General features: G+C 38.1%; 1 protein-coding gene across 8 annotated transcripts in view; it reads left to right on the forward strand.

The window, feature by feature from the left end:
- Positions 1-433: 433 nt before the first annotated feature.
- Positions 434-23,854, forward strand: part of CACNA2D1 (calcium voltage-gated channel auxiliary subunit alpha2delta 1) — a 496,257-nt gene continuing 472,836 nt past the window's right edge. For 4 of the 8 annotated variants that reach the window (XM_036863212.1, XM_036863213.1, XM_036863215.1 and 1 more), the window contains exon 1: positions 436-923. In XM_036863212.1, coding sequence (XP_036719107.1) covers positions 829-923 — 95 coding nt within the window. In that variant the 5' untranslated portion in view covers positions 436-828. Of the gene's footprint in view, positions 924-23,854 lie in introns of all 8 variants that reach the window. The other 4 variants (XM_036863211.1, XR_005021203.1, XM_036863210.1 and 1 more) reach the window with 4 other exon arrangements.

Here is a 23,854-nt window from a genome sequence, read left to right on the forward strand (position 1 = left end):
CAGGCGGTGGATTCTGCGTCTGGGAGAAGGGCCGGGGGAACGCTGCCTGCCTGGGTAAAAATAACCCCCAAAGCCACGAGCCAAGTGCTCGGCCGGAGCCTCTGCAGCCTGTGGATACCCGGCGGGCGGCTGGCGGTCCCCGGGGAGCCCCGCGGGGCCGGCTCCGCTCCCCCTCTGCGCGCCGGGCGGCTGGGGCAAGCCGGCGCCGACTTTGGGAGTTCCTTTCTCCCTTGTATGGAGGGCTGCTCCGGCCCGTCTCCGCCCGACTGCTCTGACGCCCAGCCCTCCCCCTGCCCACCCCCAGCCGCCTCCCTCCGACTTGCCCGGAGAAGCCAGACGGAGCCTTTCTCTCTCTCTCTCTCTGCCACAAGTCTCTCCGCCTGCCATTCCCCCATTCCTGCAGCCACCCCACCCCTCCCCAGTGCCGTCACCCCTTCTCCGCCCCCGCCTCCGCCCCCGCCTTCTCCACGGCAATCGCGGGAATAAATCAAGGAGGAAACCGACAGGGAGCGAGAGCGTGAGCGCCGGCGGGCTTGCCCAGGTCTGTTTCCAAAGTCGCCCTTGATGGCGGCGGCGGCGAGACAGCCGCGGCGCCGAGCAGCCGAAGCGCGCTAGTGGGTCCGCCCGCCGCCGCCCCTTCCCCCCGCGCCGGGCTTCGCCCCTGCAGCCCCCGGCGCGAGCCCGCGTCCCGGCCCCGGCCCTGGGCGCGCCAGCCCTCAGACGTCCGCGGTCTGGGCTGACCGTGCTCCGTCTCCTTCTCCCGCGGTTTCCAGCACCGGTCCTTCCCCAGGCTGGGAACGGAGGCGAGATTGATCTTCGATCGCGAAGATGGCTGCTGGCTGCCTGCTGGCCTTGACTCTGACACTTTTCCAATCTTTGCTGATCGGCCCCTCGTCTGAGGAGCCGTTCCCTTCGGCCGTCACGTAAGTGTCCGGGCAGGGAGGGGAGTGCGGGCCGAGGGGTGCCGCGGAAGCCCGGCGCGGGCTCCATTCCCGAGTTGAGGGGCTTCTCTGCCCGTGGGGGTGGGGAGTGAGCCCGACTTGGATCTGGAGAGGCCGAGCGGGAGGTGCGCGCTGCTCGCCGCCGGAATGCGCACGGAACCCGCGTCTCGGGAGCCTCGGCGGGGCCGGGCTGTCCTGGGAAACGTCCGCCGACGACTCGCGGCGCCTCAGCCCATCTCTAAAAGGATTCCTTGGACTTAAAAGAGTTTAGCTGTACTGTGGGAAAAGTTTCCAGCCAGATACCCGCTCTCATCAAACCCAGTCCTATAAAAAGTTGTGTTTGGGTTGGGTATTTTGCACATAGGTAATTGCAGGCTGGCCAGGGTAGCGTGGACTTTTCCCGCACTTTCCCCGCACTTGGCCTCTGGGATGCTCTCTAATTGCTGTGGTATACAAACTCGTTTGAAGCCCAAATTACTGGGCGCGCTCGACAGCCTTCCTGATGACAGGAGGGCTCGCTTCACGCGGTAGAGGTGCTGTCCCCCCAGGGACTCGCAGGTACCGGGACCGTGCCACCCAACCTCCCTCACCCTCTATTTGAAACATTTAAGTGCCGACGGACACGCGGTTCCTGTTCTTAGAATGGATAGAACCTATTCTTTGGGGGAGGGACTGTTTCCAGAGTCTCCTGCAATTTTCTCTTATTTTTACCATTTCTAAAATAGCTTAAAAAAACCTCGCTGCTGTTCTGGAAATAGAGTGTTTGAAGGTAGCTGTATAGTCACAGGGCAGGAAGGGAATGAAAAATAATAATTCTCTTTTAGGCTGGAAAAAAGACAAAGTCAGTGGCACATAAAAATATAGACATATTTTTAAATGCGCGGAATAGCCTATCAGGTCTGGGAAAGCATTTTTTTTTTGGTTCTTGAAGCTACTTTAAAGCTTCTAAGAGTAGGCAATCGTAAGTGGATGAGTCACTTTAATGAATTTTACATAACAAAAACAAAGCCCAAGGTAGCCTTCCCGGTATTTTTGCTATTGGGAATTATTTGCTGTCCTTTGTTGGCTGAGTGCTGAATACTGGAGTTTGTGGTGGATACTAACCGTGAATCTTTACCAGTTGAAATCCTGCAGCTATTATTTAAGGTTCAGCTTAAAGTATTTATTACATTAGGTGTCAGTGCAAGAATCCGAAGGATGCACATTCTAACCCGGCGAAGGGGTGTGTCTAATATTTTTGTCATTGATTTACAGTCATGTACCTTTTTAGGTAATCTTCCATAAAAATGATTGCAGATCCTTTTTGTTATGAAGCACAAGGGTAAATGCCATCTGTAGATCTTCCTGTAATTGGCAGGATGTTCCAAGCGGATATTTTGAAACATGAGAAGAGTAAGAATTACACTGAAGATGCTTCAAAATTATTCACTCTTATTAAGAAATTACACTTCTATATATTTGTTTCTTTAGTCTCTTTGTAGCTTGGCCTGTAAAGCTAGAACTCAAGCGAGTCGCTTGCATTTTGTGTCAAAGAAGTGGTGCTTTAAAGCAGTCAATGTGTTCAGTTTACACATTTTTAAAGTGTTATTTTTAACTGACAATTTATCAATATTTCTTTCATTTGGAGGGAATGCTTCATCACACCATTAGGAAAAACTATGATTTTTTAAGATACTACAAAATACAACCTTTTATTCCTGAACAGACCATGCTAAAATATTAATAAAAGAATCCTTGTTGTAAGAAGGACATCTGTAATAAATGTTTTCCTAACATTAAAATAGCTCAATTTTCATGGTCAGAAATTCACCAAAGACAAGAAAGAAAATAAATAGTGGGCAAAAATAGGACTTAGGAAGCCACAGTTTCTTTTCTTTGAAAGGCTTTGAAATTTATTTTTTAACAATGAAAATTTAAGATATTTTCAAATAATATGAAACACTATTTTGTAAAAAAGAGCTTAATAAAAGATTTTGTAGAGCTAAGTCAGTCTCTTTTAGGAAATATTGGCAATGTTTTTGTAAGGCTTCTGCATCTTTATTTTTTTGAAAAGTTGGTAACCTTCTGAGGAAAGGAGAAATGAGAGTTGGCATTTATACTTCATGTTGTATTTCTGAGTAAACTTTATGAAATTAAAAAAAAATACAGCATTAATTTTATTAAGATGTGGTGCTGTTTACTTTTCTTGCAAGAAAAGAGTTGATACAGAGAATTTATCAGGATAAATCTCAAATCTTTGGGAAAAATTCCAAGTTCATTAAAAACTCAGTACAAAGATTATAGTGTCACTAAAAGCAAATTATTGTGCTTCTATATATACATTTCTCTGGAAATCATTAGTAAATTCTTTTGGTTTTTTGATCATTTTATTTTTCCCAGGAAAAGTAATGTAAGAAGTTTTTATCATCAGAAGAGGAAGAATATGCCACCAACACAGTATAAAATTTATTATGCACTCATGGGAGTGGGACCTGAATTAGAATTAGTAATACAAAGGTTTTTGTTTTTGTTTTTTTAGTATGTTTACAATAATATTAAGGGCTTAAGCATTATTATAATAAAACATAAATACCTTTCTAAATATTTTCTTTAATTTTCTCTGGTTTAACATACATTCTCATGTAGCATATTCTGAATTAAAATAGTAGTTAAACTGTTCTAAGAGGTAACACTAAAAAAACTGGGTTTTTTTTTTTCAAAGGAAGGAATTTTGATACAATTCTTTTGCTAGGTTAGGTTTTTCTTTTGGCAATGATTGTTTCAATAAGGTGTGAAACATAAGTATGCCATCTGGTAGCAGACACCTAGTGCATATTGGTTTGTATATGAGTGGAAAGTACATCATTTTCATGTTATAGTATGCACATGTTATATTGATAGTTTAAAATGTCGTCTTCTAAAGGGAATTCTCCCTTGCTTTAGAAATAATTTCTTGGCACATATGTGAAAACACTTCTATTTTAAAACTCAGGATAATAAGTATGGTAGCCAGTATTGTAATGTTAATTTAAATCTGTCACTCCTAATTTTATAATCTATTTACAAATCCAGTTTTTTAAAAAAAGCACATAGTTATAACTACTATTCATGTTAAACTTTTATCTCAGTCATATCAAAATGCCAATCAGTCCAGAATAATTGGCTGGGAGCCCTTTGGTATATGGGAATTTTAATATATTTAAACTATATAATAGGATAAATATATTAGTAAGAATTACTGGTATCTATAGGAAATAAGCATAAATCTCATAAAAGAATAGTACTTTGGAGTTTGACTGCTTAGGATATAAATATTTTTCTATTATTAGACAAATTTACATATAAAGTCTACAGAAAATAAATTCTCTATGTCATAACTTTGGAATGGATATCTTTTTCATATGTTAGAAGTGACATAATTATTCTCATTTGGGCTTAGCAATTTCTATTCACATACAACATAGAGAAGGAAATGTGCCTTATGATAAATTATGAGATACAGTATTATATGTGAAATAAAACCTAAAAACAGTGAACATTAATAAATCCTTTTCTTAGATCTTTGATTAGTTTTCATCAGCTTAACCACATGACAACATTTATTATTCCACAGGTGTACATTTAAAATATGCAACAGTAGATATATTTTTCTAGACAAGTAATAACATGATATTAAATTTAGTAATGTTTATACATGGTTATATGGGTAGCTGTTTGGATAGGCATTTTGCATGAGCATTAGGCAGACTGAAATGGATATAGTCTAAAAAAACATTTTTGGGAAGGTACAAGAATCTAAGCTTATTATGGTCTATAAAAGGAAATAAAATGTGCCTTTTTTATTTTCCTATGGCTTTCACCAATTTAATTTTAATAAATACATATAAAATCAGATTCTATCGCAAGTTGTTCATTTTGAAAATAGGTAAAAACTTTACCACTCTCTTTCTTCATAGAGACCTTGCTTCGTAGATGCCTTTCCAATACTTCTCCAACATTGATAAAAATAACATCATAAAATGCTCTTCCTTCTAGGGCTTACACACGGTGACGTTTTGCAGAAACATAAATAACACGTGGAAATTATGTATTCAAATTTACTGTTTACATTTAGAAGTATATAGTCATAAGAAATGACAATGCATTTAGGAATTTAAAAAATAATACCAAAAACCGTGCCCATAACAAACTGTATTATTTAAATTAATGTGTTCTCTGGAGTATTTCTATATTCAACACATGCACAGAAATTTCTGTTCTTTTTATTTTTCAATACAGATGCAAATATTCAAGAAAATAATCTGTTCTTCTGAATTCACATCTTGTACCTAATATGTGTCGTCAAACTACTTATAACCTAAAAAGTGGGGATTTAAATGGTTAAAGTGAAATATTTTAGGCATATTGTCCAGTTTGTTGATTTCTTTCAGTGTCTCCCATGTGTGGACATAATCAACTCTGTTATGAGCATACTTAGATGGAAGTTTGGAAAAAAAAAATCAGAATTTGTTTCAGTATTTCTGAAGAGTAACATTTTATTGTTACTAAAGTGACAGCCTTCCATCATTTGTAATAAAAGAGATGTCTATCCTAGTATTTCAAAAAGCATGTAAGCTGCTTACCATGGGGAGTGACCTCTGTTGTATTACATCTATTACACACTTACCTAAGGCATATGGTATGTATCAGGCGCTGTGTCACACTGTGTGAGCCAGTCTTTCTTTTCCTGGACTATTTATGCATAGTACCACAACTGTTCCCTAAGCTTTCATATGGTTGCTTTCCAATAAACTTGGAACTGCACCGAGATAGTCAACCACGTAGCTTACACATGGTTCGTGTTTTCTTCTGTATGCACAAAACCTGGAAATTATTGTGTCATATTGTTTACAGAGTTTAAGGAAAAAAAGTGATTGACTTCAGTGTTAATTGAGATGAAAGTGATAGTACTTTGTGAAAATATAGTACTTACCACCTTTTCCTTGAGGGTCCAGAATATGTTAACATTGCATCATTATATAATTTGTCTAATTTATCTTACTGTAGTACTCTATTTAATAGATAATATTTTATGTGTCTATCTATATCTTTCTCTATGTATATATAAGTGTACACACACGTATTTATTTTTAAACTTCTTCAGGTGTTTTGCTAAGGTAGAAGAACCTGAGTAAGGTAAGGTTATTAACAAAGGTGCATGCTGAAAGCTCTCTGCCAATCCACAACTGTTTATGGGGAGTAAATCTCATTCAGAATATTTTTATAACACCAGCATTTAAGAATAATTTTTTCAAGAGAATCAGATGAACTATTGAAAATGTTCAGGTCCTGTTGGACAAGTTATTAACATAATTGATGAGTAACAACAGAAACGTGGTTCTAAAGATAGGCTTGCAGTCTGTTAAGCAAAACAAATATGAGGAAGGGACTAAGCAAAACAAATATGAGGAAGGGACTATTGCACTTGAAGTGTTGGGCTCTTATTAAAAGGTCTTTGCATACTAAGCAATTTTATTTCTGCTATTTAGATATGGGATACTTTGAAATTTTTAAGAATTAAACATTTGACGCACCGTGTTTTAGGATTCAAGGATAAACGTGCACAGGTTTTAAAATTTTGTTTGTAAAACCTAAACTTTTAGGTTTTTCTTTCTTATAGGCTTTATCTAATTTGTGGTAATTCAATTCCATTGCTCCTTTAAAATTTACCATTTATATAGATTCTAACAAGATTATAAACAAGGAAAAGATTGACATTGTGGCCTCAACAAACTGGCACACTTTTATAGTTAATTTCAATAATACAGAATCAGGCTGTTACATATGAAGCAATATTTAAAGTTCTCTTTGAATATGAATGTGGGATATTTCTGGCTAAATGTTATTTTAACATTTGCTTCTGCTGGGTTTTTTTTTTTTTTTTTTTTTTTTTTTAACCATATGCTTCTGCTGGATTAAAGAAATTCGGATACATTTTAAATTCTATATCATAAATGGAAGAACAACTTAAACTAGAAATGATGAAATAATGGTGTTGCCCATTTAAAATGATTCAGATTTGGGGATAATCCTACTGTTTATCTGAAGTTCTTTTCCTTGAGTAATTAAAAATTTATTACAGTAGTCACCTGGCAAATTTTGAAAAATAATTCCTGAATTCTTTCATTCAAATAATTAATTACTAATTCTTCTCTTTCTCTTTCTTACACACACACATACACACACACACAATTACTATTCATCATAGTTTATTATTATTTGTACATAACATCACGTCAAATGGAGAAAAAGTTTTGGTTTGCTTTCCATCAGGTTACCTGTGCCAGACCTCAATTTTGGGTCCTTTGCACTTGAATCTTCACTCACTGTTTCGGGGACCTCTTACTACTAGATTTTTCTCTCTATAGGGAAATTGTTGAGGGATTTTGATGCACAGATAAATCTGTAATACGTTATCAACACTTTCACCAAAATTGTCAAACGGCCTAGACTGTTGTTCCTTTGACATTTGCCCACATACTGTGGGGATAATTGGGGAAAGAGTGAAGTGAGCTGTTGAGATTGTCCTCTGTCAGGCTATATAAAGGGATGGTTAGACATTAATGATGTTTCATTTTTAGGGTCAGAGGAGGAATGGCTCAGTAAAATAAATGAGCTTATGCACACTGGGAAAATCTGTTTTAAAAAAATAATCAAGAGGTGTTGTGGCGGTGGGACTTCCCTGGTGGCGCAGTGGTTAAGAATCCACCTGGCAGTGCAGGGGACACGGGTTCGAGCCCTGGTCCGGGAAGATCCCACATGCCGCGGAGCAGCTAAGCCCGTGCGCCACATCTACTGAGCCCGCGCTCTAGAGCCCACATGCCACAACTACTGAAGCCCACCCACCTAGATCCTGAGCTCTGCAACAAGAGAAGACACCGCAATGACAAGCCTGCACACCGCAACAAAGACCCAACGTAGCCAAAAATAAACAAATAAATAAATAAATTTATTAAAAAAAAAAAAAGAGGCGTTATGATGGAGATGCTGTGAGGAATGATGCGTGTGTCAGTGGAGCAAAGGAGCCCTCAGATTTGCGAGGTGCAAAGTTACATTAAAGATGCTAAAGGTTGGCAGTTAGTTATTTTATTTTATTTTGTTTTGTTTTGCTTTATTTTATTTTCTTCTTTTTTCCCATTTTCCATGTGAGCTCGGTTATCCTGGAAATGCTGTTTACTGCACATAATTGTTTTTAGAGACCTAAATATTCATATATGGAAATTCACCTTAGAAACCAAAGACAGTAAAATTGTCTAGAGCTCAAAAAATAGAAGCAATTAAGCGTTCTTATTTTTTATATAACTCTGGGAAAATGGTTCATTGGATAAGAAATATTAGTATAACACTTTATTAAAACCTTAAATGCTAATAATCAAGAAAGAAATTCCATTAGTAAATTCCATCCCTTAGATTATAAGAAATGAAATAGCTTGCAGGTTCTAGGCTTCTAGGTAGTACACTGAAGACTATTTAGACCTCTAAGTACATAGTACCTCTTTTTAAAAATAGTTTTGATTTATGCTGTCTCTTTTAATGTCTCCTGTTTCAAAGATTTTTAGCATCAAATGTAATTTAATTCAATGATTAATGCAATTATTATTATTCAGAGCAAATTATGTAGTGCACTGAACTACATGCTGAGAATCCACATTGAGGAAGAGAGTCCCCAAGGAAGACATTCCCAACTCCAGGCTGATTGTGAAGCAGTGGAATCTGGCAATGCATGATCGAGGAAAAGCACATAACGTGGTGAAGAAATACGCCCGGGCTGTTTCATGTCAGGCATAGAACAACTGGGTGGGAAGAGATGTTGGTGGGACTGAACCGTGAGTCTGAGTCTAGGTTATACAATTTTTGCATCAGAGCTCTCTTCCTACCTGACCCAAAGGGGAGTCGGGCATTGTTCACAACACATGGACATTTGTGGTAGCCCAGCTCTGGGTACTCAAATTTGGCTTTCATCCTAAGACTTTTATTTAATTAAAAATGAAATTAATAGGTTTTGAATCATAGTATGTAGAAAATGGATTAAAGAGACAATATTCTAAGCAGGGACAATGGGAGCAGTTAGTAGACTCTTGCAGCATCCCAGAGTGAGAGATGCCCAAGGTCTAAAGAGAATAGTGGCAGTGGGAAGGCAAAGCAGGGATGAAACATATTGTAGAGGTAAATATTCAGGTGCTATTGGTTATGGGATTGGGGGAATCAGGAAGAGAGAAGTGTTGGAGATGGCTCCAGGCTCTTTAACAGGTAGATCATGTTATACTGAACTTCCTAGACTAGACACAGAGGAGGAATAGCAAGCTGGTGGTGGGGTGAAAGTAACATGCTCACTGTTGGACATTTTGAGTTTGTGGTGTCTCTATAGATGACTATTAGGCCATTGGAAATACATATCTGAAGCAGATTTGGAGGCGAATTGAGTAACTTTGAAGCCAGAAAATGGGTCCATTCATTCATTTAGCAAATATCTATTTAGTATCTATTATGATAGGCACTGTGAGTTTCAAAAGAAGAGTCTTGATCCTTCATATTGCAGAGAGGTTGGATAAGATGAGCCCTTTAAGGAAATCACCAGGTCGTTGCTGATGTGACAGCAGTTTCAGTAGAATGTTTTGGATGCAAGCATGGTTTCCTTGCCTTGAAGAGTTGGTAGCAGGTGAGAATATGAAGGCAGCAAGTGCAGATTGTTCTTTAAAGGAACTTGACAATGTGAGGAAAGGGAGAGCGTGGCAAGTTCAGAGGCAGATAGTGTAAGGGATTTGGCGTTCTTTTGTTTTGCTTAGAGAATAGGAGTTTTAATAGGCCATTTGGGATCGCAGATAGTAGAAAACCATAGGACTATCTTGAACCAAAAAGGGAAATATTTTTCAGTGGTAGTTGGAGCTGGATAATCAGTCATGGGAGTTAAGGTGAAGGATGTGCCAACACCTGCAGAAAGGGGTGGAGCTTTTATTAGGATCGTCTCTTGCTCTAGCCTCTGGTTTTCTTTGTTTGACTCCTTATTCTTCTCTGTTCTTGCAAACTGACTTTATCTGCTTCCTGACGCTCATGTTGTTGAATGCCTGTGAAGGTTTACATTTTCCCTATTGAAGCTTTCAAACAGTTTGAGACTAGAATCCTAGTCCAAAACATAGCCTCCTAAAGAAAGATATGTTGGTAATCTGAATATGGACCAGATGACCATCTGTAGCTCATTCATTTGAGACCAGGAGATGGGATTTGGAAAAAGGATTTTGGTTGCCTAAGCTTGGGTCACTTCTCATACTCTGGTCCAATCTCATTAAGAGGTATTGCACTGCAACAGGCCAGTTGCTAGTACCATGGATAGAGGAAGAAGCAATTCTTAGAAAAAGGTTCCTGGGGGGCGGGGGAGGTTGTAGAGGCAACTAAATAAGTGTTACCAGAGGGGAGATTTGAGCATATCAGAGAGAGAAGACCAAATGGCAGAGAGATGAAAGGGATGAGAGAGGCCATGATTGATGGGTGAACGTTCTGACCGAGGCAGCTGAAGAAGGGATCAAGACGAAAAACACGGTCTTACAAAGTAACTTTTGAAATATGAAACAGCCTTGAGAATTAAAGCAGATGGTTGGAATATAGGATAGATACACTTTTAATTTACTGGAGATGTTTTTGGAGGAATGTTCCAAATTATATATTCCATGCTCAAGAAGGAATGACATGATTCAGAAATGTAATAAATGCACATTAGTAATGTTCACATTTTGAGATGTACAGACCAGAGTTTTTCTTTATTTGGTAGTAAGTAACAAGGCTCTAGTACATCACTATATTTCCTTTGGACACAGCAGCGTTTGGTTCTCTTTTGTCTTTATTTCTCTTTTCTTTCTTTTTTTAAAATAGACATTGTCATCTTGAAGACCCATGGAGTTTTGCAAAATGTCATTAGATTTAATAAGTGTATGTGCTTGTGATAGATGTTACAGGAATATCAAGCAAAAGAAAACAAAAAAAGAACAAATAGTTCTTGATTTTGGCAATTTAGCCTTATTCACTTATTACGTTTTTGGCAGATAGGGGTGGCTTATGGCCCTACTTTGTCCGTGCTTCTCCCCCACCCCCACCTGCCCAAACCCCATGTCCGTTCTTTAGCAGAGGGCAGAAATTTGAATTGAAACAGATCCTTGTAAAAAAAAACCCAAACAATATAATGAATTTAATAAGACAACAAACCACTGACAAATATTCCTGCAAAGCATGTCCCTGGTCAACCCTTACAGAGGCATCTCAGGTCTCCTGAAGGTCTGAAAATCACTGGCAGCTGCCATCACAGCAGTTCCCTGAGTTTCCAAGATGACTGAATGAACGGGTAGGATTGCAAATGCCGCGGATCTAAGAATCAGTCTTGATCTCATTGGTCCCAGTGCAGTGTGGAAAAACCACCCTTGTGGTCTGTAACAAGAGATGAGGAGAGTTAGGGCGGATATTTATTTCCATTTTGTGACTGCTCTTTTTTCTCTTCCATAGTTATTCACAGTTTGCTTGAGCTAATTTTGATGTCTCTACCCACAGAAAGTCTGGACACTAATAATTACAGCTATCTTTCAATTATTGTTATATTGCTTTCTAACATATTTGAGCTCCTGAATGTGAGGCACTGTGAATTAATACTCTGCATGTTTTTTAATCCATCCAACCTTTAAGTCAGTCCCTTAAGATAAGTATTATCATCCCTGATTTATAGATGAGGAAGGTTAAGTTTTGAGTATGAAGGACTTTTCTGAGTTTTTTTAGGAAAAAAATTTGACCCCAAGCACCTTGATTCTAGAGTCCTACACTTAGCTGCTGTACTTTGCTGCCCTTACATGGCAGGAGCCTGGATTTCTTTGCACCCATTATCTTACCTGTTCCAGTTGTGGCTGGCTGCATATTCTAGCAATGAGGCCAAGAGGGTAAAGGAGTCAGTGTAAAGTAGAGCAGAATTAACACTAAGTCCAACTTCTCCATCTGCAGAACAAGGGTAATATTAACCTAATCCTGAATCACAGTATTATATCATGGGGATCAAGTGAGAGGATGCATGGGGAATCTTGAAGGACTGTTTAATGGCCAGGCTTTATTATTTGTACCACGTGAGATTTCTCTGCCTTCAAGGGATCATGAATTGATGACTAAGGGTTAGTGAGCTAGATTATTGTGCTAACATATCATTTGGTCTGTTGTTTTCATTCAGAAAAACCTGAAATGAATGGGAAAAGGGATGCTTAGCAGGCCTTAAAAATGTTTCTTCTTAAAAAGTTGTGTAGCCTTTAATCATAAAGAGGAAATGAAAAGAGATGCAGTGGACTAGAGTGAGTGAAGTGTTCTGTCTCTAGGTTCAGGACACAACCTGTATCTTAAAAGGGACCACGAAGAAAACAGGACCACAAAGGATTTGATGTGCTTCGTCTTGACATTTCAGCCAGCACCTGTTGTATGAGAGCTGTGCCACAGGAGATTGAGTCTATTTTTAAAAGTCACAACTTTGCCACTGATAACCTCTCATTGTCAAAGATGGAAGTTTTCAGCTTCAAGACAGAACATTTGCAAGTGAATAAAGCAATCTATCCATGATGTTTATAGAAATGATTTCAGACAACCCTGCAAATTGAGCGAGCACAGAATAGTAAAATTGAGACCAGTTGCATTTTTAGTAATGAACACAGAAGTCAGAAAAAAAATCTGCCAAGAGCATACTGAAAAAGGCCAATTTTCGTTTGACTCATCCAATTGATGATTAGTTACACTCACTGAACCCCACTCCTTCACTTTATAATATAAATGGAGTTTAGCCTTTCACAAACACTGTTCTCTTATTGGTAGAAATAAAACAGTTAAGTGAAATTTCTGCTGCACATTTTTAATTGATTCGTGGAGGGAAGAGATGTTTTAGATGAAACTTTACATTAATACCAATGACTAATGAGTACAACTTGATGGTAACCATTGAAGCAGCAAGTTTTCAAGTGCCAGGAACCTGCCTTTTTATGGCAGTCATTTTGACATTTGCCACGGAAAGGAATGTAAAATTCTTATGACGCCTGTCACTTTAAAAATACCAACCCTTCTTTGCCATAACATTACATTAGAATTGACTTAAATTTGCATCTGTGAAAATGTTAGGAGAGACAAACAAATGGGCCATGTGAAGCCTCAGGAGGATGGGCACAATGGGGTGTGTGCAGATTGCTCTAAATTAAACATGTAGAATGCTTGGTTGTCTCTCAAAACACCTGATTTTCCTGTCGATATAAATGTAGAAAATCGAATTAATTTTCATGAGGTGAAATTGTATTGTGCATGTGTAGCTCAGTTCCCAGGGGGTTTGATACATGGTGTTAAGGTCGGCTGGTGAGTAATTGTTTAAAATTTATATTAATACTCGATGGCGATAAATAAACATAGGGGAATGGCAACTCATCACAGTGCAAACCATGCCTGATAATTAGATGAGGTCATTCATCTCCTTAAATTATCAGAGGTGACACAACCTGTCTGTGTGGTGTCTAAACGCCAGCTGAGTCCCTGGGTGTAAATGACCGTGACAGAGGGGCAGTTTGAGGGTTGCAAGCTTTGGATTTGGTCCTACCCCTTCTGTTGTTTTCCATAAGTGAAGTAGATTTGCCCCTGAGAGTCTGCTTTTATAATAGACACAGGGATCTAAAACCTGAGTTCAATAGGCTGCTCAGTATCTGTTTTTCAATTTCATTTTTATGTTTCTGTACCCCCATCTTAATTACAAGCAAACACATTATTTATATATATATATATAACTGTATAACTATAACTAAATATATGTGTGTGTATGTATATATATACACATATACACACACACGTAATGTATGAATATTAGATGTTGGTTCCATGCTGAGTGTCAGTGAAGCTGCGTTTCTGTAGGCGACTATCGAGTACTTCTAAATTCTAAAAAGTGACCATTTATGGTGTGGTTGCAGCCTTTCCAAGTTTCGTCATCTGAACCACAGAACACAGATAATGGTTTGAGTGACGATTTTTTCAGTTCTCTGAAAAACGGTTCATGGCTAGTGCCATTCTAGAGGCATAGAGGAGAACTTAATAATGGATGGTTTTGAACATTAGGGCTTAATTCCCTCTTGGAATTTGCCTGGTTGGTTAATAATGTGGGTTCAAAGCTCAGTTCTACCATTTATTAGCTGGGTAACTTGAACAAGTTAACTCTTTCATTGCTAAAACTTCATCAGGTTGTTGTGAGAGTTAAGAATGTTAATTCATACGAAGCACGGCACATAGAAAGTACTGGATAAATATAATTTGATTAGAAGCAGGAGAATTTGGTGGAGTCAGGTGACTTGAGTTCCGGTTTGCCTCCACCACTAACTAGGTGTGGGACCTACCTAGGTAACATCTTGTGAGGAACAATTCCTGGCTTTAGCACCTTCTATAATTGCTCACCGCCCAACCGTTTCCTAACAACTAGGTCTTAGTTGTCACGTGTCTGTTGAGCATAAAGGAGATGTTTCTTGGTACCCGAGTACTCCACTGCCTTTGAGGATGCCACTGAAAAGGTCCCACCCCCAGCCCTCACATTTTAGTTTTCTCTCTCACAACCTTTCTGAAAGCCAAAGTGCTGAAGTTTGATGTTTTCCTCCCTTCTTAATACTCTGTGCTCTCCCCAGTTGTACTCAAGCATGGTATGGTACCAGACTCCTTTCTTTGTCTGTTTGAAGGGCCCGTTAAGAAATATATAAGGAAGTCAGTGACCTTGCATTCTTGTGTGCAGAGAAATAATGTTAGTGGCCTATTGTCATGTGAGATCTTGATTCTGTGAAATAGGCCCTAGATGTTCTCATTTGACAGTATATTTCTAGTACTTGTTGCAAACTGTCTGCAAATGGTAACTTTAAAATATCAGCAATAATAGTGATACTTGTGTAACATAGAATGGTGCTTTCTTTTTCTTTTAAGATGAGCAAAAAACACATAATCCTATCTTACCCAAGGAATAAATGAATATTATGAAGTGTTTTTAGAAGAGTATAAATCAATTATATTGTACTGTTTAAAATACTTTTTCAAGGAGAATTAATATTAGGGCTCATTATGCGTCTTAAAGTTTGGAAGAGGTGTGTGTGCAGAATCACACTAAGTATGACCTTTCCTTCTGCCCAGTTAATTAGCTTTCCTCCTAGTAAGGAAATTCCTAAATGAGAGAAGGTAGAGAAACAGCTAAATCCTTAAGATTTATGCAAAAAAGATGTGAATCAGACTAAACGAAAGAGATTGAAGACTGACCGTGACCACTGGTTTAAAGTACAGTGAATGAAACAAATCAGACAGAATCTTCATAAATGCATCTTATATGAAGACGGAGAGAGAAAATGAATTCAGTAATCTAGACTCACTTATTTATTTTAGTTTGGTGTTTCCTACACTGTGTAATGTATTGCCACAAACTCAGTTGTTTCAAACAATGGACATTTCTTTTCTCACAGTTTCCACGGTGATGAGTCCAGCCAGGGCTTCGCAGGTTCCTTTCCTCAAAGTCTCATAAGGTTGCAGTGAGGTGTTGACTGGCCTGTGTTCCTTTCCAGGGCTACTTTTCTGCTCCTCTTTCAAGCTTTGGTGGTTGTGGACACTTATTTGTGGTTGTAGGACTACCTCCCCTTTCCTGTTTATTCTCGGCCCCTAAAGGCCGCTCACTTCCTTCCCACACGGCCCTCTCAAAGGTCTTCCCACAACATGGCAGTTTACTCTTTCAAGGCCAGCAGGAAGATCTCTCTTTTCAGAAAGGGGGCCCAGTCCCTCTTTTAAGGACCTTCAATTAGTTAAGTTAGACCATCTGTGATAATCTTTCTTTTAACTCAGAATCAAGTGATTTGGGATCTTACTTACATCTACAGAATCCCTTCACCTTAGTCATATAACATAACAGGCGGCATGGGAGTGACAACTCTTCCTGACCCCAGGTGCCACCCCACTCCAGTAGAGTAGATGATGCATGGGCGCCATCTTAGAATTCTTCCTCCCTTGGGTTTTATTATTAGACACCCATCATAAAGACACCAAAAACTAGAAAATGGGAATACTCACTCCTTTTGACTTTAGATGTTCACAAACTTTGGAGATCCTTGGAAGCAGTCAGATGACTCCTCCTTTTTGCCGCAGGCAAACTGTGGTTTGCCACATGGGTGCTGATCCAGCCCGTCAGGAGTCAGGAAAGTCAGTCCCAAAAGTTCATTAACTACTTATTACTAGTGTTGTCATAATTAGTTAGCTGAACGTTCCCCCCTCTACAAAGAAAAGAATTCTCTGTAGTATGGTTTAAGCCAGTTTACACAACTATTGTTAATAAATATGTAGAAAAATTGTACGATAGCTCTTTTGAAATGTAAAGGATTAAGTTAACTCTAAATTAAGGTATATACTTCGTGAAATCTTGGGTCTCTCCTTAAATTGTGTGCATTTCCCTGCCTGTATAAACTAGTGATTCTATAAAATCCTAACCAGCATCTATTTTTGCTTATATGTATCTTTATGGACTGGTCATGTTCTCTAGCTAATGCCTCAGTTATAAAGTATTAATGCAGGAATGTTCATATGTAACTGAAAGCATCCGTATGTGATTTCTCCTCTTCACTGACTGGATTTTGGTGAATAGTTATGATATGACTTCTGCTTTTCAAAGCAGATGCTTTGAAAGATGCTTCTTCACAATACCTAAGTACTGGGTACTCAGTAAGTTTACCTAAAAAAAGGCCCCTCTTTTCTTGCATACAGGTGCTCCCTTGCTCTGCACTATGCATACCTAGTCTTTTCATTTTGGAAGTACAGCTGATTGTCTGATTTGTTCAGGATTTATCTTGTTATACCTCTAGCACTAATTAATTTGCTAACACCAGGGGATTCTGGCCAGAGTAATTGTCTATCTAATTCAGTGCTTTTCACACTAACTGTCCTAAAGGAACAGAGTTTATTTTTTGTAAATTTCATATTCATTGCAAATGTATATTTTTGTAGAATACTACAATGAAAATCAGTTAGTAGAAAAATGAAATTAAAAAAGATATGAACCTTTGTTTTTAAATAATTAGATTCAGTAGTCATAACATTACTTCTTCAAACTGTTATAATGTGTCTAAACACCCTCTATTTCTGTGCTTTCCTTGAGCTAGATTTGCAGAGCATGATCTGAGTATCTCTAGTTTAATTGATTTGGCTGTTTAAGGTAACTAAATGACTGTTTTCAGTTTAAAGTGGCATGTAAAAAAACCTAAAATTGAAGATTTTCACATTAAATGATTTTTTTAAATGATGTGTCCCACTTTAATGCTTACCTTTTATTTTGGCTATTAGATAGCTATGACCTTTTTCATCAAAGTAATCATAATAATTTGGCTTGAAAGGAGCTGCCGATTTCAGATTATTAAATGCTGTACTTCCTTACTGGAATTTTATGTTCTTCACAAGCAAATTTATTTGACTTTTAATGTATTCTCTTTAGAACATTTAGTATTTGCAATGGGTCCAAGCATTTGCTGTCAGCAAAGCAAATATTTTGGTACTGTAATAAAGTTAAGGGCTGCATACCCTTTTTAGGACCAGTTCAATAAATCAGGACTCATGTGAAGGTAGCTATTATTCCCTTTTGATGGATTATGGGATTACTTGGATGTATTCAAGAAACAGATGGATACAAAATTTTTACTCCACAAAGATTTTATGTCCCAGAATCAAGATGAACACATCATAAAACATTCCTGGGGCAGGTTGAGGTTTTTGTTTTCGTTTTTCTCCCCCACTTTGTTTTTTAAAAAATTATCTGTATAAGGTGTACTTGGTCTATGAGGCTGAGGCTTTGTATAAATCTCCACCTATATCTCAGATCTCAGAGTGTCTGCCAAAGTATAAAAGTATAAACTTTCTCACTGTATTGAAACACATCCAGAGTCAAACGTAACGATTCTTGCAAAAGGCAATTAAAAGATTTTTTCAAAGAATGGAATGTGCCATTTATCTTCAGTTCAAATGTTCACTTAGTAAGTAGTGTGAATTGCAGAACTTTTTCATTTTGTAGAGTCCACTTTCTCCTTCAGCATCTGTGCACTTTGAAGTCGAAATATATTAAAAAAAACTTGACTTTTTTGGACGAAGAATATTTTTATTTTCTATTGGTTTGATGAGAGATTTTTCTGACCGTCTGTTGCCAAAGATGTTCTTAAATTGCATGTAGGATTTTACCTAACAAAACTGAGGCATATTAAATTATATCAATAGACTGGTACAACAGGATTATCTGCTCTTTATTTTATGCTTTTTCCATGCAGCACTTCTGAGTAATATCTGTCTATATACACTTATTCCTGAACGATTGTCTCATGGATTTTTATAGAGATTTCCCAGACTGTTGAGATAAACTAGTTTCCTAAAAAATCAGAATTCTATGTTTTAAGAATCTCTTGAAGGGCTCTAACTCTCTTCTTTAGCGGGTCACTTAAAACAAACCAAATTATATTAGATCTTTTTATAAAGATGCTGCATCTTCCAGCTAATAGTATGTCAGGTCAAGAACAATACCAATCTTAACAGTGCTAGACACACTCTTGCTAAACTTCCCAGAACAGCTATCCCTTTTAAGTGACTTTCAGGATAAGCTCACAAAAAAATACCTTGTTGGCAAATTTTCTTCTGACTTCATGGATTGTACATAGTAAAAATTATAGCTGTTTCTATGTCGTTTGAAGAAAGATTTCTTTAAGAAAGAGACTGTTCAATTTAGCACATTACAAAGGCCATGATTCTAAGAAATCAGCTGAAACCTCACCAGTGGAAATTATCCAACACCTTGGTACCCATTATAGTCAATTATTGCAATAAAATATTATTACATTTTATGTGCATATCATTTAAAATATCTTGGCAAGATGACCCTCATACATGAATATTTTAATGTAATTTAATATATTTGCAATTTGGCCAAAAATAAGGTGAGGATTTAGAACCAGATGTCATTGTCTTACAAATGTCACATCTGAAAATAAAGTATTATCTTTTTTGTGAACAGCTTTGGTTAGGGGTTAGTTAGGCCTGTTTCTTAGAGCTACAAGGAAAAACAGGAAGGGAAAATAAGGTTAAAGACTGTATGAAGTAAAATAGATAACTAATGAGAGCCTACTATTGAGCACAGGGAACCCTACTCAATGATCTGTGGTGACCTAAATGGGAAGGAAATCTAAAAAAGAGTTGATATATGTATACGTATAACTGATTCACTTTGCTGTACAGCAGAAACCAACACAGCATTGTAAAGCAACTATACTCCAATAAAAGTTAATTTAAAAAATAGATCTCAGGGCTTCCCTGGTGGCGCAGTGGTTGAGAATCTGCCTGCCAATGCAGGGGGACACGGGTTCGAGCCCTGGTCTGGGAAGATCCCACATGCCGTGGAGCAACTGGGCCCGTGAGCCACAACTACTGAGCCTGCGCGTCTGGAGCCTGTGCTCTGCAACAAGAGAGGCCGCGACAGTGAAAGGCCCGTGCACCGCGATGAAGAGTGGCCCCCGCTCGCCACAACTAGAGAAAGCCCTCGCACAGAAACCCAACACAGTGCACCCTTCGATAGCTCAGCTGGTAGAGCGGAGGACTGTAGAAACCCAACACAGCCAAAAATAAATAAATAAATAAATACATTTATTTAAAAAAAAAACAAAACAAACAAACAAAAAAGATCTCAGAGAGAAAAAAAAAGGACTATATGAAAAAGGCAACCAAAACCTTGCTGCTTCGTGGAATTTTTTTTTTTTTTTTTAATCTGTGAGGTTATTCTATTGACCTTAGGTGGTCCGGAAGTGCAAGTCTCTGCATGGTTCTTCCTCTTCCCTGAGCATCCCCGGTTTTTAATTAGATTGCGAATTAAGGCACACCTATGCATACATGATCTGATTAAATCTGAGCCAGCCCTATCTCCAGGTGAGCATCCTAGAATTGACATGGCATCATATTTAGTGGTATTAGAGGCAGTCACCAACTGTGGTGAAATGTGGCTTTGTGTGCATCTCCCTCTCTTTCCCTATCCCTCCACCACTGTATTTACTCCTTTCCTGATGGAACAGGTATACACAAGCTCTTCCTTGGTCTTAGGCTCCATCCATGATTTGAGACCCCTCCCCACTTAAAAAAAAATTCAGAGGACCTCTTATTTCCCAAACCATTGGATAAACAGAATCTTCCTAGAGATGTCATTTTAAAGAGAGTTTATTAGCACTGATAAATCCTGAATATGTAGACCATATAAATGCAAACCATAGTTTTCGAGAGGATTTTTCTGTAGTTCTGTTTAGACTTTGTGATTGCAGCTGCCAAACACTGTGTCAGAAGAAGAACATTTGGGCTTTCTTCTACTGAAAGTGTGCTCGCCAGTGTCTTGCCATAGAGTCCTGGAAAAAGTTGTGAAAGCATGATTTCTTGGGGTTTTCTGTCTAACTTCAGATACTACCCCTTAGAACTCCTGATACTATTCTGAAGTCATCATTGAAGATAGTTAGCAGTGGCACATAATAAAGTGGTGATAAGAAGCAGGACTTAGCCAGTATAGAACTACTCTGGATATATGTGGTATTTTATAATAATAAAGCAAGAGTGCTATTTTATAAAATTATGGATAGTGGGTCACCAGTGTGGTAGATTAAGAGGGGAAGACGGTTGGATAAAAAAGACAAAGATGTTTTGAAGGACATGCACTTGAAGAAGTATAAAGGATAATTGAGTTATATACTTCAGGAACTAAGTGATACAACCAATGTTAAAGTGTGGCCTGATGTGGGATTTTTTTTTTTTTTCCTGTTCTGATTTTTCTGTTTTATGTCATTCTGAATTGAAGGTTGAAAATCTGCTCCACATAAAACATAATACAAATTTATCAAAGGCAAGTACTCTGCAAAATTGTTGTTGTTTAAAATATGGAAACAAGAACCTCAAAACACTTAAAGCATTTATTCCGTAAAGTATATCAGACAGAAGATATTCTGGCATTTTCTAAGAGAGAGCACTAGATTTCCTCTTTATATTCATTTAGGTACATTTCTGAAACCGTTTCTCATGCTTTTATCTTTCAGTGAGCGTGGTTCTGTTTCTGGCCTTCATGATGTGGTGGGTTAAAAGCAGTGTTTTATAAAGAAAACAAAATCACGAGTTGGTTATGGGGTGAAAACTGGAAATTAAGAGGTTTTTGGAATCCTCAATTAATATTACATGCAGTTCAGTTTTAATTCATTTATATTTCTTACCAATCTTGGTTTCTCCTAAATTCACACACAGCATGATAAAGGATAGGCTGCTTAATTTTAATTTTATAGTATTTTTTAGCATTTCATAATAATTTTATAGTATTTGAGAACAATTCAGAATTATAATTTTGACAAGTTAGAAAAATCAAATCAGAGAAACTTCACTGAAAATAACTATTAAAGTCTATTAAAATGCACCTAGGAAAGATAATATTACCACATGGAATTTATAAAAAAAAAACACTAATTTACCCACACAATGTAAGGCTGGGTTTCTCAAGCTGTCACTACTGGCATTTTGGACCAGACATTTCTTTGTGATGGGGGTCTGTCCTGCACTTTGGTCTTTACCCTGTTAGAGGCCAGTAGCAACTCCTCCCCAAGTCATGATGATAAAAAATATCTCCAGACATTGTTAGATGTCTGCTGGGGTACAAAGTCACTCCTGGTTGAGAACTACTGACCTAAATGGAATCAGCACAATAAATTGGCCCCTGATATGTGTTCCTTTTGCCAGTGATGTGTATTTCCGGTTGTCTCCCACAATGCTTACGTGGTGTTTGCATTTTGCTAACGTTTTGTCGCATCAGTGAGTTTTATTCATTAATCCCTGATAATAAGTGTGCTATTAAAAAGGGTAAGTTAGCTAGTTCAAAATATTTTCTAAATTAAGCTGTTAAATTTAGTGCTTGGTGAAGCAGGAAGTGTAATTATTTAACATTTAGTCAAATGTGCAGGGGTAAAATTCTCCTGTTCCTGGAGATCTCTGAATTTCCTGAAGGAAAATTTTGTAGTGAAACATGTCTTTAACAGAAGCATACTGGTGTCTGCTCTTTCCTGCTGGGTCTGGAGCGGAAATGAGACAATCTCTCCTGTCCTTGTGCAGGCTGGATAAAATGCTTTGTAGATTCCAGAAATGCTGGATAGCTGCCAGGGTGGCCTGTGGGCAAACTAATTAACAAGGACACACACTCTTGATAGGGGTATTTGTTTCACCTGGGAAAGCTGCATAGTAAACTAATGAAGATTTTTCTTGGTTGAAAGTGCTCCATTTTTTTCAGGGGAGAACAATTAACAGCGACCCCAAAACAATACCAGCACTATTGCGACAAAGTCACCGTACTACTGAGCTTTGTTTGTAGGTGTATTATATAGTGCTCTGTCTTATATGGAGCTTTGAAATTTTATAGGGCTGGTGTGAACTGATCACACACCAAAAATATCTTGATGAGTATGAAAAAGAATACCACGTGTTTCTGCTCATCTACTTCTTCTGTAAATGGAGAACAGCTACATGCTGTTTGTTCTCTTTTAGGACAGTGCACTTACAAGAATGGCAACACAAAGTGGTGTAGGATAGAAACAGTTATCCCAGGGATCACTGTCTACACTGGTTACAAGGGAATGCTATTACTCGAGGGAAAATGGAAACCCAGAATCTCTGGTCCAAGATACTCTGTTTTTCTGTTGTTCAGTCAAAAGTAATTTCTCTGCTTCTTTTTCTTCTGTCTGTTAAAATAATAATAATAATATGAAGAGTTGACCTCTTTAGTTGATTGGGCTTAAATGGGGCTCTTGAAGTACTTCAGATCCATTCTACTCTGATCAATTTAGGGGAGGCTAGAAAGATCCCTTTTTGTGCGATTAGTATCTCCTTTTTATATTGTCCACTTTCATACTTTTCTCATGCATATCATTTTATTAACAAAACATAAATATGTTACACTCTCACACTATACAAAATCTAGTGCATTTCCACAAACTTTCTCCCTTCTTTCAGGTATTCATACCTGAGCAGAATAATCACTGCCTTTCCCTTTCTCAACTACACACAAATAGGGGAAAAGGTATCCTATGCCTTCCAGCATTTTATTTCAGCCCAGCTCTTTTGCTTATCCTTGTGTTGGGTTTGACCAGGATGCTTTTGGTTTCTACCTGTTACCCAGCGTAGTTGTTAATAATGCCCCTTCACTCTCACAAATGTCCAGGTTCAGACACCAAATTATATGATCACCCTGAGCTCAGGGTATATCACCAGTATGCTGTGCCGTGTATTCCAGTTTATGGTGTCACTGTTATGAAATTTAGATGATATATTATTAATGTGTACATGTAACATATAGTGGAAATATTTGAGTATTTATACACTTGTATACATATGTCTGGATTGTGGATATCTTAACTCTAAAAAAACGCAATGATTGAGACATACTTGTTCTAGCTTCTTCATATCCTGGATATGCTCTTTCCTTTAAATGCATTAAGAAATGGAGTATTTATTATATATTACACAGTATTAGTTTAGACTTTTTAAACAGTTGGGAATTACCAAGTTATGCAAACTATTAATATGAAGAACAATCCTAATTTATGCATTACTTGTGAGACTGCTTTTGAGTCCCAGCATAGGACACTATTTTAGGTTGACTTGTGTTCTCCCAAAATTCGTATGTTGAAATTCTAACCACCCTTGCCTCAGAATGTGACCTTATTTGAAAATGGGGTCTTTGCAGATGTAATTAATTTGAATTAGGTCATAGTGGAGTAGGGTGGGCCGTAATCCAATATGACAAATATCCATATAGATAGGGAAAATTTGGGCCACACACACACACACACACACACACAGGG

The sequence above is a fragment of the Balaenoptera musculus genome, chromosome 9 (genome assembly GCF_009873245.2).
Source record: "Balaenoptera musculus isolate JJ_BM4_2016_0621 chromosome 9, mBalMus1.pri.v3, whole genome shotgun sequence".
Taxonomy (NCBI): domain Eukaryota; kingdom Metazoa; phylum Chordata; class Mammalia; order Artiodactyla; family Balaenopteridae; genus Balaenoptera; species Balaenoptera musculus.